The sequence below is a fragment of the Camelina sativa genome, chromosome 20 (genome assembly GCF_000633955.1).
Source record: "Camelina sativa cultivar DH55 chromosome 20, Cs, whole genome shotgun sequence".
NCBI lineage: Eukaryota > Viridiplantae > Streptophyta > Magnoliopsida > Brassicales > Brassicaceae > Camelina > Camelina sativa.
In genome coordinates this window covers 8,251,285-8,266,264 of record NC_025704.1, presented here as the reverse complement: position 1 = coordinate 8,266,264, position 14,980 = coordinate 8,251,285, and the positions used below count along the sequence as shown (strand labels likewise).

Genomic DNA, 14,980 nt, shown 5'->3' with positions numbered 1-14,980 from the left:
AAAAAAAAAAAAAAAAAAAAAAACAAAACAAAAACTTCATAAGGTTTATTATACTTTATACGAATCCCTTCTTTATTTATTTTTTTACGTAAATGTTGGATTTTTCTAGTTTATTTCAGATCATCGATATCACGTCCAACATTTGCAGATTATAGGTACAAGATTTGCCGTAGATTATTTTTTGTAACTTAAAATGTATATATAAGTATATTATTATTTTCAGTTGTAGGGAGATGTATCTTTTTTTTTAACATAGAATAGAAGCACAGATCACACGGTAGTCGGATATGGCATATCCAATAGGGCGCAAAGAGGATAATACCAAAAAGGTCCTAAACCAGTTTTTCCATTCATAGTGTGACACGTGTCTTTTTCAGATTATTAATTCCCTCCATCTTGGAGAGGGTCAACTAAGAGAAACAATAAATCTTGCCATCTTGGAAAGGGTCCTCACTTTTTTCGTTTAGAAGTGATAATAATTAGTAAGAACTTATTAACGAATCCAAATTCTGAATATATGTATCTACGAGGTCATACGTACCCTCGTGTAGTCGTGTTTATTTTTTTAATTTTTAAAAAAGTCGTGTAGACTGTGTGGATCGTGTAGAATACTGGATATTATGTACAAATTAGATACGGATGAACATTACCCACCCATCTCAACTACTAACAGAGAAAAACTTTTTTTTTACTTGGCTCATCTAATCTTCTTGGTCGAAGGGATCATGTTTTGTGGCCAACGAGTTTATCGGGTATTTTCTTGTAAACAAGATTGTACCATTCTGAATCTAGACGAAGCCTATTTAACTAAAATCTAGATTTTTGTATTCATGTCATCCACCTTGGTCGATTAGACGTGACGTGACCGAATTTATTTATTGGAAAATCATATATATATATAAATAAATGAACCGACAGCATGCAGGAATATGTAATGTTAGTGGGTCGACATCTCAATAACCATTTTTATTTGCGATACCATATTCTCTTTTTAAAATATATGGGAACCTTTTAATTTCTGAACCAAAGATAAATTGGTGGGGTTATATACTCAATCATATTCCTTGTTTTATTCATGTACTGCTATAGTGAAAGTCTCACTTTGATACAAAACATATATATGAAAGAAACCAATATTATATTTATCGGTAAAACCAAACTTTTTCTCCTCTAGAGGTATTGCTAATAGGAATGGTCACACATCGGCCTATGATAAGAACGTAGAGGAAGATATGCAATCGAGTAAAGTGCCTGATGAACTAATAAAGCCTGACTCCGACAAATATTGGTCTCCTCATCCTCAAACTGGTGTCTTTGGACCTTCCTCGTCCTCCTCAACCGACACAACGGACGAGAATCGTGGGGGTCAGGAGGACTCAGTGATGGAGGAGAAAGCTTGGTTCCGTCCTACAAGTCTCGAGGATTTGGACAAGACTCACCATTCATAGCCAAGCAAACTCTTCCTCTATGTGTGTTTACGTACCCAATGTTATAATAAAAATTTGAAGTGTGGCATGTTATAATATGCGTTTCAAAAGGAACAAATTTTCTTGTGTTATGATGTTGTACGAGTTTTAAGTTATAATGCTTGTTTTGCTTCTTTTTATTCTGCTTTTGAAAATTACTTTTGGTGAGTCCTAATTATCTTTTAAACCTACAAAGGGAAAAGTATCGAGTCATTACACAAGCAAAAGGATAAGCTATAACGAGAAAAAGGTATTTGATTTGGACTTCATCAACACGAAAATTGAAATAATTTGAACTGTAGAATATAGAAAACGACTTAAAAGACCGATACAACAAATCACTCACAAATCACAATACCATTTACACTCTCATATGGGCTTACAGTTTCTAAGGCCCATGGCTATACTTTTTCTTACTCAAATATGGCCCATGACTATATTTATATCTCTCTGATTTACAAAAGAAGATNAGTGAACACATCATCACTCACAATACCATTTACACTCTGATATGGGCTTTACAGTTTCTAAGGCCCATGGCTATTCTTTTTCTTACTCAAATATGGCCCATGGCTATATTTATATTTCTCTGATTTACAAAAAGAAGAAGATTCGAGCGAAAGTTATTTTTTGGGAGCCTATCAATTTTTTTTTTTTTACTGTATGATTGAAATAAATAAAATATTCCTAAAAAGCTCTTCAAAATACAGTAATTTTCTAATTCAGAATATATCCTCCTTATTTTGGCAGATACAAAATATACAATAATGTGTACCAAGTAACAAAAACGGAGAAAGAGTGAAATAAACCCAAATTAAAATATTTAAAAAAAAAAATTCAAAATTCAAAAAATCCGCTCCAACGGTCACACCTAGAGATTCATTAATGGTGGCTTCTCGTCTTCTTGGGGAAATGAGGTATAAATACCCCTTACCCTCACATCTTCACACTCATAGCAAAAAACATCTTGTTTTCTCTGTCAACAAAATTCGATTTCTCTCTCTCTCTCTCTCTCTCTCTCAACACCCAAAAGAAACTTCTCTCGATTTCGTCGCCGGAGATGGATTTCCACAGCCTTCTCAGAAGAGATCTTCAATTTCTCTGCAAGAGGAACAAAATCCCAGCCAATATGACCAATCTCGCCATGGCCGATGCTCTCAGTGCTCTTGAGATCGTAAGTCTTTCTTCTTCCTCTGTTCGCTCCGTTTCCGTTTTAGATCCTGAGAATCTGTAGTAGTTTTGTTTAGGGATCCATATCTATGATTCCGATTGTGACGAAGATCTGTGTAATCGAACATGAGCGAGTAATCATTTTGTTTTTTTTTTTTTTTGTTTGGAAAAGTTTCGATCTCAGATCTATTGTTCTGATCGATCCCTGACTTGATTCAGATTTGTGCATGATCGATTTGTTAAAAGTCTTAGAGCCGGAGATGTTTTTGATTCTTAGATCTCAATGTTATCGCTGCCTTATTCATCGATTAGCTCTACCTCTGTTGATGCGCTTAGACTCTTAATCTAAGAATGGTGAATTTGGTTGATCCTCATAAATGTTTATGAATTGCGTTATTTTGCTGTGAGATCAATTTGGGAGTCGTGGTTTTGCCTCTTGAGTTGTCTATGTGTTTGATCTTGAGTCATTTTGGTCATTGCTTGTGGTTTCATTTAACATTTATGCTCTTAGATTCTGAATTACATGTGCAAGATTAATTCCTACTACTAATGTTTTGTTGCTTTATACTGTATGTTGGATCAATAGGTTGAAGGTCTTGATGAGTACATGAATCAATCCGAGGTGTCTCCAACCAGTGTAGCTAAGAAGCCACCAAATACTGCAACGAGAACAACTCGAAGAAAGACTACAGTGAAAGCTGAGCCTCAGTCGTCTTCGTTGTTGGTATCCCGTTCTACGAGCAAGTCTCTTGCTGGAGAAATGGACCAGGAAAACGTTCCTCAAGAACCCAAGACTAGCACTGTCAAGTTTGAAGCCAATGTGCCCAAAACGCCAGCAGCACGAACCACAAGGAAAGCTTCAGCAGCAACTTCTTGTGCTAAGAAGGATGAATTGGTCCAGTCGGTGTACAGCACTAGAAGATCAACCAGGCTGTTGGAAAAATGTATGGCTGATCTGAGTTTGAAGACAAGAGAAACTTTGGATAAGCCAGCGAGGAATGAAGATACAGAACAAAAAGTATCTGCGCAGGAGAAGAATCCATCTGGTTAGACATACAATGCATTTTCTCTGTTTCAATGTCTGTGCTTAAGTCAAATAAGTTGGTTGATCTATAATGAATGTTGTGGTAATATGCAGGTTCAGAGGCTGAAGTTATCCCAGGTAGAGATTTAAGTGTTTCTATGGAACAAGTATGGGAGAACTTGAAGAGTGACAGTGACCAAGTAGTTGGAGATCTTGAGGTATATGTTGATATTGGTGATATTGCTGCTATGGATGCAAACACTGAGACCAACAAGGAAGAGATGAGTGAAGCTAGGGCTGATGATAAAGGTAACAGAAGCATTTATATACCATCAATGTTTATATTTAGTTATCTTGTTTGCATTCTAAATGTTGCAGCTTTCTTTTTGCAGAATCTGAGAATAGCTTAGTCAAAGTAGACAAACAAGAAGAAACTTTGCAGGTCATGTGTGAGAAGAAGAATGACAGTGATCAGGAGATTGGAGATCTCGGTGATATTCCTGTCTTGGATCATGCAAACACTGAGACACACAATGATGATAATGGTATTGGTATGCAACAAGTATAGAAATAACTCGCCTTAACCAGTCTCTTGTTTACACTACTAAATCAAAATGTCTTTTTTTTTTTTCGCAGAGTCCAAGAACGTTCTAGCTTCCAACAGTTCTTCAGTAGACCCACAAGAAACAGAACAGGCAATTAAGGAGAATGAGTTTGAGCCTGAGAAAATCGACAATTTCGATGTAGAGGCAAAGGAGGACAAAACAGAACAGGCAATTCAGGAGAATGAGTGTGAGCCTGAGAAAATCAACAATTTCGATGTAGAGGCAAAGGAGGACAAAACAGAACAGGCGATTCAGGAGAATGAGTGTGAGCCTGAGAAAATCAACAATTTCGATGTAGAGGCAAAGGAGGACAAAACAGAACAGGCAAATCAGGAGAATGAGTTTGAGCCTGAGAAAATCTACAGTTTCGGTGTAGAGACAAAGGTGGACCAAACCGATAGTGATGCTGGTGATTCGAAAACCGAACAGGCAATTCAGAAGAATGACGCTGAACCTGAGAATATCAACAATTTCGATGAAGAAGACACAATGGTGAACCAAACCAATAGCGATGCTGGTGATTCAGAAACTGAACCGGAAGATGATTCTGATGTTGACTCAGAGAGTACTATCTCTGAAGCTGATTCGAACCAAGCCGTACTGGGATCTGATATTGCTGATGAAGAGATGACTCTTTCGGAATCAGAAGGCTCTGCTGCTAGTGCTCCAAATTCTCCTCCTCTTCTTGAAAAGGCTGAAGTCAAAACAACTCCGTTATCTCCATTTGCAGCAGGATCAATATCAGTTCAATTTCCAAGACCATGCAAATCGACAACTCCATCAAAGAACTCGGCTCTGAAGCCTGTCAATGTCGAGAACAAAGAGAACATCATGGAGTTGATGATGAATGTTGACCATTATGAGAATGGAGAGAAGAAAGGTGAAGAGGCTAAGAAGAAGAAGAAGGTCGGGATTGATGAAGAGAACTTGAAAGATGCGAGCATGAGGCAACTGAAGAAGATGATGAAGGACCTTACTATAAAGAACAGTAACAGAACTGCGTTGCAGATATTGCCTGGTAATAATCAGACTGCAGAGTAGAGAGAGAGAGAGTGACTCAAACAAATGTGCTTGTTTTTTTATTTTCTAATCATACAGATGAAAGAAAGTGTTTCCTTTTGTTAACACTTATGCTTTGAATAAAAAAACTCAATTTGGAAAAAGACGTGTGTACTTTGATTACATTTAAATGTTGTTGTGATTGGACAGAAGCAACCAAACGATGAGAAGTTCGGTGATGTGGTTGATGTTGAGTTTCTTTTATAGTTTTGGATTCATTCAATTTAGGCTCGACAAATTTTGTTCCTTTTCTCTGCTCAAGTTAGATGGAGTATTGTCTTGAGATTATTGCTTTTGTACTTTGATATTTCTCTGCTCAAGTTTTAGTAATGCAGCTCAAGAATATGTTAGAAATGTCCTTGATCATCATCATCTGTTGTTGTCTTTTCAGCTCAATCTACAGCTTCTGTTTTACTGGAGAGGAATTCGCTTCGAAGTCCATCAAGGAATCTAGAGAATGGAACGAAGCCTTTGTGCCTCCACTTTCCTCTTGTCGGATTAATCCAGGTTTCTACGGATTGGGAAGGTCGTCTTCTCAAGAAGCTAAATATTTGTGTTACTTCTAATTCTAAACACTCTTCAATCAGACCATATTGAAGATATGATCAAAATTCTTGTTGTTACTGGCCGGTTGTTAGACTCAAGAGAGATGATCAAAAAGTAGTGAGCAAGTCTTATACAACCACAAGTTCATACACAGATGCAGTGATTCCTCATTCAGATTAACAGCCAAGACAGCTCAATGTGAAGTCACATAGAACGAAGTGACGTTGTGAACATTGGTGTCTTATTGAGAAGATCCAAGAAGTGAGAGCTCAACCAATCATGTTTTAAGCTCATAAGAACAAGTCATTTATAAGCAGCTGGGTAAACCTGAAAGTGCATCAGAGCAGAAAGAAGGGAATCGCGGAGTAATGCAACATAACAGATATATGCTTAGCAGCTGAGTAAACTTGAGGTGCAACAGAGTATAAAACAGAGCATACAACAGAGTAAACTTCGATTGACTTGGTGTGTTTGGAAGTTGTTGGAGACGAAGAAGCTTAGCCTTATATTACCTCTTTTTTGTTTTCTCTTGTGAAGAAAGAAAAATGATTTAATTTTTTAGGTCGTCATGAAGCAAATCAATGAGAAGATCCATTTCATGTTTCTTGAGAGAGAAGCCAACCTCCACACCACCATTTCCATCTCTGCTCTCCGCCATGGAAATCACTTCGCCTTGGTCAATGGACACAAGCACCACTTTCTCCGGTCTGCCCCACCCGAAATCCAACCCGTATACTCCCAACCGGGTCGAACCTGAAACGCCGAGAAATTGTGCTCCTGGTGGAACAGTCGCAAATGCTATCATAAGCTCTGGATTCGTCCATGCTACACTCTCGTCCAATGCCTCAACCGAATCACTAACTAAACTCGCAGCAGCCAAAAACCCTTCTTCACTCATAAACGTCTCTGCCTTTAAGGGCATTTTAAAACAAGCAGAAAGGCAATTGCCAAAATAAGTCGATGGAACCGGTGGAACCATGAGGCTTCGACAATCCACCGCAAATCTGTACCCGACTGGTCTCTCCTGATCACCGCCTCTGGCTTTGATTAAAGCCGTCATTGCGTACGAGAAAACTACCACAAATGTCGATAACCGCAGCTCCTTCGTTGCTGAGGAAACAGATGATTCTCTCTTGAGTCGCTCTCTAAGCTTCTCAACGTCTTCTCGAGTGAGACTGAGAGTGTATCGAGTCACGTCAGTACCGACCTCCCCCGACGGCACAAGCTTTAAGCTTTTGGGATTTTCTGGTTCTTTACCGCCGCTGAACATTTTGGCTAATGAGTGCCAAGCGTTTAAGACCTCTGTAGCCATATCCCTTGGAGTTTTTATGACGGCACGATCGTATAATGGGGTTAGATCCTGTGGTAGGGAAGTGTGTGCCGTTTCTTCTTCTTTACATTTGTGAGCCCAGGATTTGAGAAACATGGTTGCCGTTTGTCCATCCATAACGCCATGGTGTGAGTTTACGCCAATGCAAAACCCTTGGTTTGGAAATAACGTGACTTGAAACGACACGGCGGAGGCCGAGTCGTCGGAGACACTTAACTCGGGGACTAACGGGTATAGTTCAATGGAGAAGAACGGTAAGTTGCCGGATAAACGAGAGAAATCAGCGGTTGACTCGGCGACGGTGAATGAAACGGCGTCATTTGGAGAGTAGATGATGCTTGGTTTGGGATCTTGTTGGTTCCAAACGAGTTTGCCAGCGAGTGGGAGATAGTGAGAGAGGGATGAGGAGAGAGAGGTTTTGAGCTTGGGGACGATGACTGAGTCGAAGACATGGCGAGTTGCGTCGGTGAGTCTATAGAAGATGACTCGTTTAACCGTGTGGAGTTTGTACCATTGAAGGTCGAAGAAGGTGAGTGGGAGAGTGAGGGACTCAGACGAGTCAAAGTTCGAAGGAGTGACTCGTGCTACCTCAATGATATTAAGTGATGAAGTCATTTCTTTGCTCTCTATATTGTGTGTTATGTTATGAGTTCTCTTGTCATGATCATCATGTTCGTATTATACAGCTAATAAAATCAAATTTAATTAAAAAGATTAAAAAAAAAAGTTTTATATAGCCTATGAGACGTGTAATTTCATTGTGGATCGTACAGTTTTATGGACTGTAAAACTACACGTTTTTTTTTCTTTTTTTTTATGTCGGCACATTAAAAGCTTTCATTGTTTTTACCAAAAAAAAGAAAAAAAAAACTTTCATTGTCCTTTATTTAGGTTTTGAATGTTGCTCCATACCCTCTGTACTGTACATAGTGCGTACTAACCTTTTAGTATAGAGTAGAATGGATTGTAATATGGAATAAACATTAGACCATCATTATCGGTAGTAACGGTTGGCGTTACTCAATATAATGTATTTTAATGATTTTTTAAAAATATTATAATATATTTAAATAATAAATCAATATAAAAAAAAACTGACCAATCATAAGCTGTTAGACTATAGATGAACGTTCCTTCCAATGCTTGTCAAAGAAACGGTTCTCACTTTTTTATTTGCTTTATTATTATTTTTTAATTTTTAATTGAGAGTACCTTCAAGAATAACTATGAGTAAAGATGCTCTTAGTATGCACAACACCATACAATAGTATATTAGTATGCATAATATCACACTATTATGATTTGTAAAAATCAGATCATGATATGGAGTGGTGTGTACAAAGGATTAAAATTATTTTAATAATATTTTATTATAATTTATAATAACTATTACAAGATGTGTTTAGAATTACAAATCAAAATTTATTATTTCGATTATCCCATAACATAGAGTTCAAAAAGAAAATTAGCTTTCTAAGATTAGAATTATAAATCAAAAGCTATTATTTCGATTATTCCATATTAATATTATTTTGATTGAGATAAATGGTTGGAAATGTGATTTTTTATTTTGTGGATTTTTAATATTTATGAATATGTTTTGACAAAAAAAAATGATCATTTGTATACACATTTTTCAAAAGTACAAAGAAACACAAATTTAACCAATGAGAACAAAGAGCTTGGATCCAACTAGTTAAAAATCAAGTTATTATCCAACTTTCACTTTTGTATGGAGTTGGTATGGAGGTTTTAAGGAGTAAGACTGTCTTCATTGGTGATCCTTAGTTGTTTCTAAGGATTTTTCTTAGTTAAAGAAATTAATTAAAAATGAAACAAAAGGAAAGAAGGGAAGGAGACGTTTCTAATTTTAGGACAAGGAGAAACGTTTCTTCGACGACAGGTGGCATAATATTATTGGTTTTAGGGGTAAAATGAATTTGATGGGGGAATTTTTTTGGCCTTCCTCTTTCATTTGCGAGTTGTTCTCTCTTCGACGACAGATGGCGCAATATTATTGGTTCTACCAATAATCAACAAAATTTTCCTTCTCTCTTAACAAAGTTTCTTCTTCTCTTTTTATTATTAAAAATTGCCTTAAGAAACAACTAAGGATCACATTAATGAGGATAGTCTAAACAAAAAAAATCGGACCAATAGTATAATCTCCATAGTACACAGTTTATTTTTCAATTGCAGACTAGTATGAAGTTTTATAGTATAAGATAGTGCATACTGGTCTGGAATTGTGAATGGTAAATTTATTGCGGATTGGTCAAATTTTAGTCCGGTCCGGAGCAGACTAGACAACTATTCACTTGTCTATTCACAGCCTATTGTATTAAATATTGTGAAAACGAGATGACAAGATTTAGATGAATAAAGGAATAAACACGGCTTCTTTAATTTGATATGGGGTTATTATCTTTTCAGTATAAAAAGAGGTTGGTCATTAGAATCCAATAATAGATCGATACTAGGCTAGTTTCCGCTGGTGCGATATTGAAGTTGAGGCGGGAGCTTGTCAAGATGATGAAGACATATTGAAGTTAAGGCTCGATCTCTAGTTTGTCTCACTGTTGTGCTAATATGCGCTTCCGTGTAAATAACATAGACTATATAAAATCTTACATATGTTATCATGAGACTATCCCTGTTGCTTAGATTCTCTGGGGTTTTTTACCTGATTACAAAAAACGGCATCTACTATTTGTTTTGGTAGTTTGGATCACAGCGGGCAAAAACAAGTATGATAATCTACTATTTTACGTACGAGGACAATGTAAGCGATAAGTATGATAATCCTGAATCAAAGTATGTATTAATCTCACTGTTTGATAGGGAGAGACGGAGAGTGTGTGGAATTGGTAAGAATAATTAATAATTACTTAACGTTCGGTCATCTCATTTTTTTTTTTGGTCAACTGAATTATATTGATGGATTATATTTGAACATATTACAAAAGAAGTTACCAGGATTCCACAACCTGAAAGAAATCCCACTGTTAGACTAAGGCCTAAACTATAAGATGCCATTTTTGTAAACATGGCCCTACCCAAAAAATTCCTACCCTGCTAGACAATAGCTACAATAACAGACACTAAGCAGAGGATAGAACTCTCTCATGTTCAAAAACACTATGCAACCAGGAAGGAGCCCCTGCTGCTACATAGGAATGAAGCCTACACTCACTAGTAACACTTTGAGCGATGAGAAAAGCTCCTCTGTTAGTACCTGATCCCTCCACTTCCACTTTCCACCTATCAACCCATTCCAATAACCTCAAAAGTTCAATTGATTCGTAATTGAAGGATGGCCACGCTTTTGGTCTCAACAGATAACAAATCAGAGAAGCTGCTTCCAGGGCTATGGTGACATTCACATAACGAAGACTGAGAATACACTCGATCGCCCACTTGGTAACCAAAAAATTGGCCTTGTCTTTGCATTCAACATTGGTAAAAGCTCTTCGACTGTGCAAGAGAACTTTACCCCTTTCATCCCTCAAGACCCACGCTCCTCCTACAAGTTGATTCCTTCTCGACCACGACACCCCAACATTACATTTAACCCGAGATAAGGGTGGTGGTTTCCAGATATCGTTCCTTCTCGACAATGCCTCCGGTTCACTTCTTACCTGTGTGGTGTGATGAACCGGAACTATTGTTGACTCCTGTGACAACTCCCCGTTTATATCCAACCTCTGGGCAATAAACCATTCCTCAACCTCATCTCTAATTTTGATCACCGAATCGGGAGGAGAGAAAAACTTGTTTTCAAAGAGGAAGCTGTTTCTGTTCTTCCAGATTCGCCAAATGATCCAGGGAAAGCTTTTTCTCAACTGAGATGGCCAGTGTTTATTGTCTCTGTTAATCAGTAAATGGTGAAGGTTCGAGAAGACAGATCCCTTATCATAGCCGAACTCAGGAGAAGGGTAATCTGAAAGAGCCCAGACCTGTCTAGCCCCAAAGCACTGAAAGAGAACGTGGTTGATTGTTTCATCTAGCTGACCACACAGTTGGCATCTATCTTCAAGCCGAATCCCTCTGTTTTTGAGTTTTGAGATGACTGGTAGAGCTCCACTCAGGATTTTCGAGAGAAAAACTTTAAGCTTGGGATCTGAGTGAAGCTTCCAAACCTGTGCTTTCAGGTCGTTAATCGAAGGCTGGATGTTTGCTTCCTGGTGCAGTTCATGGTTGAACTGAGTATCCGCCACCCAATACGCTGATTTGACCGAGAAATCACCACTTTTATTGTGTTTCAACACAAAAATGTCCTCTTTGTCCACCACAGGTTTACTTTTCAAGATCCTAGCAATGTCTATCGGGAGGAAGTGAAACTCCAGCTTTTGAATATCCCAATCTCTTCTCTCAAAGTCAATGAGATCTTTGACTTGTAAGTTGATGTCGATGATGGTGTTTTTTATCCAAGGTGGTCTCATCTCTCCATCTTCCACCCAAGGGTCCATCCATACCTTAAGGGAAGCCCCATTCCCTACTCTTCTTTTCAAACCATTTAGTAAAAGCTCTCGACCGAAAATGATACTTCTCCAACCGAAGGAGGGTCGTGACCCTAACTTTGCATCCAGGAAACCAGAGTTCGGTCATCTCATAAAGGAAGGTTTATTTATTAGTGGGATTGGGATGACATAGCCAAAAGGTCGTCTAAACATTTTTAATTCAATTTTTGACGATTCACGATATTGTTCAGCTAAGAACATATTATGAATTTGATTATTATTTATTGGACTAACATGATAACAAAATATATGTATCAATAACTTTATGAATATATCTTTTTAAAAATCATATTATATCGCAATAAAATTATGATTCAGGTGATAAATTTATATTTATCTTGCTAACTCAATTATTATATCAAAAATATGAAACTACCGGTTTGGTCTTCGATAGTTATTTGAGATAATTAACTATTTTATTAGGAGAAAATTATCAAATGTGCCATGAACAGTATTTTTTTCTTTCTAAATCTGAGATAATCGATTAAATCTTTCCAGATGTGCCACATCGAAGTCAGTTGGTGGATAACATTTTTGGAATTTGGTGGACAACTTTAACCTCTTTGATAGACTTTTTTTTATCAAACTAACTTTGATAGACAACTTTAATTTTTTAGACAATTTGAACCCTTTCGGTTGACAACTTTAACAATTTTTTGATAATTTTAATTTTTTTGGTGGATAACTTCAACTTCCGTGGACAATATTAACTTTTGGTAGACTTTTTTGGCTTGTTTTTTGTTTTTTTTTTTTTCATTTTGATGAACAATAATTTATGCCATAATGTGTCAAATATAGCACATTTGGAAAGATTGAAAACAATATGGCACATTTGGAAAGTTTTGAAAAAAATATGGCATATTTGACAAAAATCCATTTTATTGACATGATATATACTAATATAGTTTTTAGTAACATGATAGAACAATTGTTTGTTTGACGGCGAAAAGATTGTTCATAACTTTGTTTTACTTCAAATAAACACTGCTCATAACTAGTAACAAGAAAAATATATTGTTGCGTTGTGGTTATTTATTTAATTAACATTGTAAATCACATTTTATCGCAATAAGTTTATAAATGATTTGGTAAAATTATTTTTTTCGTGCTAAATCATTTACCACATGTATGGTATATGTTAAGTTATATATTAATCTGTTTGTATATTTCTATAACACAGTTATTACATTATTTTATTTATTAATATATTTATTTACAAGATATATTAATTGTTAGATTAAACTTATATGCTAACATTTAATATACGTTGTTAATTAATTTGTTATCTACACATCAAAATTGAACCCAGAAAAATGTGACAGTAACAACCATCAATTTTTTGATCGATTAACAGCACTAAAATCTTATTTCACGGCACCTCTGTCGTTTCCATCTCCGTTTCAGCCCACCGGTTCGTTTGATCTATAGAAACACAAAGAATCGTATTTGAAAGAAGAAGAGAAGTAACAAAGAATTTGCTCTCTTTATTATAATCTTAGGAAAATAGCTCAAAACCTAAGACTCTCCACAATCTCTCAATCTCTCAAAAACTCTTAAAGCTTTATATGTTATTATGTTAATGTCATAGCTCGACATACATATATATAAGAAAACCAATCCTAGTTCTACTAGGAAACACCAATATCTTAGATAACACCAAATAAACTTTGATCCTTATCCATTCTCTAATCATAACTCGATTAGGAATGCTCTGCCTTTCTATTTTAAGTTCTTTTCAAGCTTAAACCAACATACTCCTCCTTAAGCTTGAACTCCATTATTGCCAAATCCTTAACTCCTATGAACCCTCTCATTTCTTTGAACTTCGTTTTTCCCAAAGCCTTTGTGAGTATGTTCGCCTTCTGTTCAGTCCCTGCAACATGTTCCACTTTTACTTGTCCGTTTTCTACACACTCTCTTATAAAATGACTAGATGAGTATCCGCATGATGTGCAGGTTTAAAATCTTGTAAATTATATTAAAATTTGTTGTATGTTATTTATAAATTTTATTTTTGTTATAATACACTGATTTATATCTATTTACAAATCTTTTATATATGTTACCATTAAAAATATATATTTTTTACACCTAAATATACTATATGTTACAAATATATTCACCCACCTAGAAAATGTTTGTATGAACACATTAAACCAACTATTTTACTTTCACTTCTGCATAGTTTTTAACTACTAAAATTGTTGGCTAAAAAAATATTTTGAATTAAAAATATATTACATAATATACTAATCAATGATGTATCATCACAATAGTGTATGACCACCATGAAGAAAACCTCGGCTCCGTCCTCATCTCTTATGGAGAGAACCTTGCGTCTAACCTACTCCACCATGGAGAGAACCTTGGCTCCACCTTCTTCACTTGGGGAGATAACCTTGCGTCAAACCTCCTCCACCTTACTCCCTTGGGAAGATAACCTTGTGTCCAACCTTCTATACCATAGAGAGAACCTTGGTCCTGTCCTCCTCTTGTGTGGAGAGAACATGTTCATGTCTTTTTGCTATCTCAAAACGGCTTTCTCCAATAACCAATAAAAGTAAAAACCTTTTTCTAACGTCACAAATTTTTTTTGATAGTAACTAATGTTAAATTTCTCAATGTATTCGTGTAAGTGTCTTTGACACACCATGATATAGCCTCTGTCTCTGTAACACCTCAATCACTACCTTGCTTAGTGAGCCTATGTCCACTCTCAGTCCATTGGCTCACCTTCCTAAGTGGGCCCTACATCTATTTCCGGCTCTTGGAGCCACCCATATTCGATGGCCGGTTTGTTACGTCTGGGAAGCTTTAAAAACTTGTTTACCAATCCTACAAATCAACAAATGATATTTTCCTTTGTTTTGTCCTCACTCGCATAATTCCAACAATTAGTTCTAGAAAGGTCACCCATCATGAAATTCTCTCAGGATCCTTAACCGAAACAATAAGTTCATTTTGGTGACATATATAGCCAAAATCAATTCTTTTAAACCTTTCCTTAAATTAGGATGTCACAGTATTTGAGCTCCTATGGATCTATCAACAACGACTTATGTTTTTCCAATCTATCTATTTATGTTTGTTGTAAACTTGTGTTTGATTAGCCTATTTTATCTTCCCATTAAAAAAGTTCCCAATTAAACAAAGTTGTAAGCAGTGTTTTTGAATAACTTAAAATAAAAAATAATTAAATAATATTATAATTTCAAATTTTATGAAATATATATATATATATATATATATAATCTTCTTAT

At 36.1% G+C, this 14,980-nt stretch overlaps 4 protein-coding genes across 5 annotated transcripts in view; 2 read left to right on the top strand and 2 right to left on the bottom strand.

Moving 5' to 3' along the window:
• The window catches only part of LOC104770007, a 2,120-nt gene extending 514 nt beyond the window's left edge, over window positions 1–1,606 (top strand). Inside the window, exon 2 of the mRNA XM_010494351.2 lies at window positions 1,175–1,606. Coding sequence (XP_010492653.1) covers window positions 1,175–1,448 — 274 coding nt within the window. The 3' untranslated portion in view covers window positions 1,449–1,606. The remainder of the gene's footprint in view (window positions 1–1,174) is intronic.
• LOC104770006 (aspartic and glutamic acid-rich protein-like) lies at window positions 2,424–5,503 on the top strand. Of its 2 annotated transcripts, none has more exons than XM_010494350.2 (5): window positions 2,424–2,640; window positions 3,223–3,682; window positions 3,775–3,969; window positions 4,053–4,205; window positions 4,297–5,503. In XM_010494350.2, exons 1-5 carry the CDS (start codon window positions 2,527–2,529, stop codon window positions 5,304–5,306), a joined length of 1,932 nt encoding a protein of 643 aa, XP_010492652.1. In that variant the 5' UTR covers window positions 2,424–2,526; the 3' UTR covers window positions 5,307–5,503. The 2 variants fall into 2 exon arrangements, with proteins under 2 accessions (XP_010492652.1, XP_010492651.1); XM_010494349.2 differs by having other exon boundaries at window positions 4,053–4,211.
• Window positions 5,975–7,848, bottom strand: LOC104770005 (phenolic glucoside malonyltransferase 1-like). The gene has a single exon (XM_010494348.1). It carries the CDS (start codon window positions 7,813–7,815, stop codon window positions 6,421–6,423), a length of 1,395 nt encoding a protein of 464 aa, XP_010492650.1. The 5' UTR covers window positions 7,816–7,848; the 3' UTR covers window positions 5,975–6,420.
• On the bottom strand, window positions 10,302–11,669 carry LOC104772313. The gene has a single exon (XM_010496944.1). It carries the CDS (start codon window positions 11,667–11,669, stop codon window positions 10,302–10,304), a length of 1,368 nt encoding a protein of 455 aa, XP_010495246.1.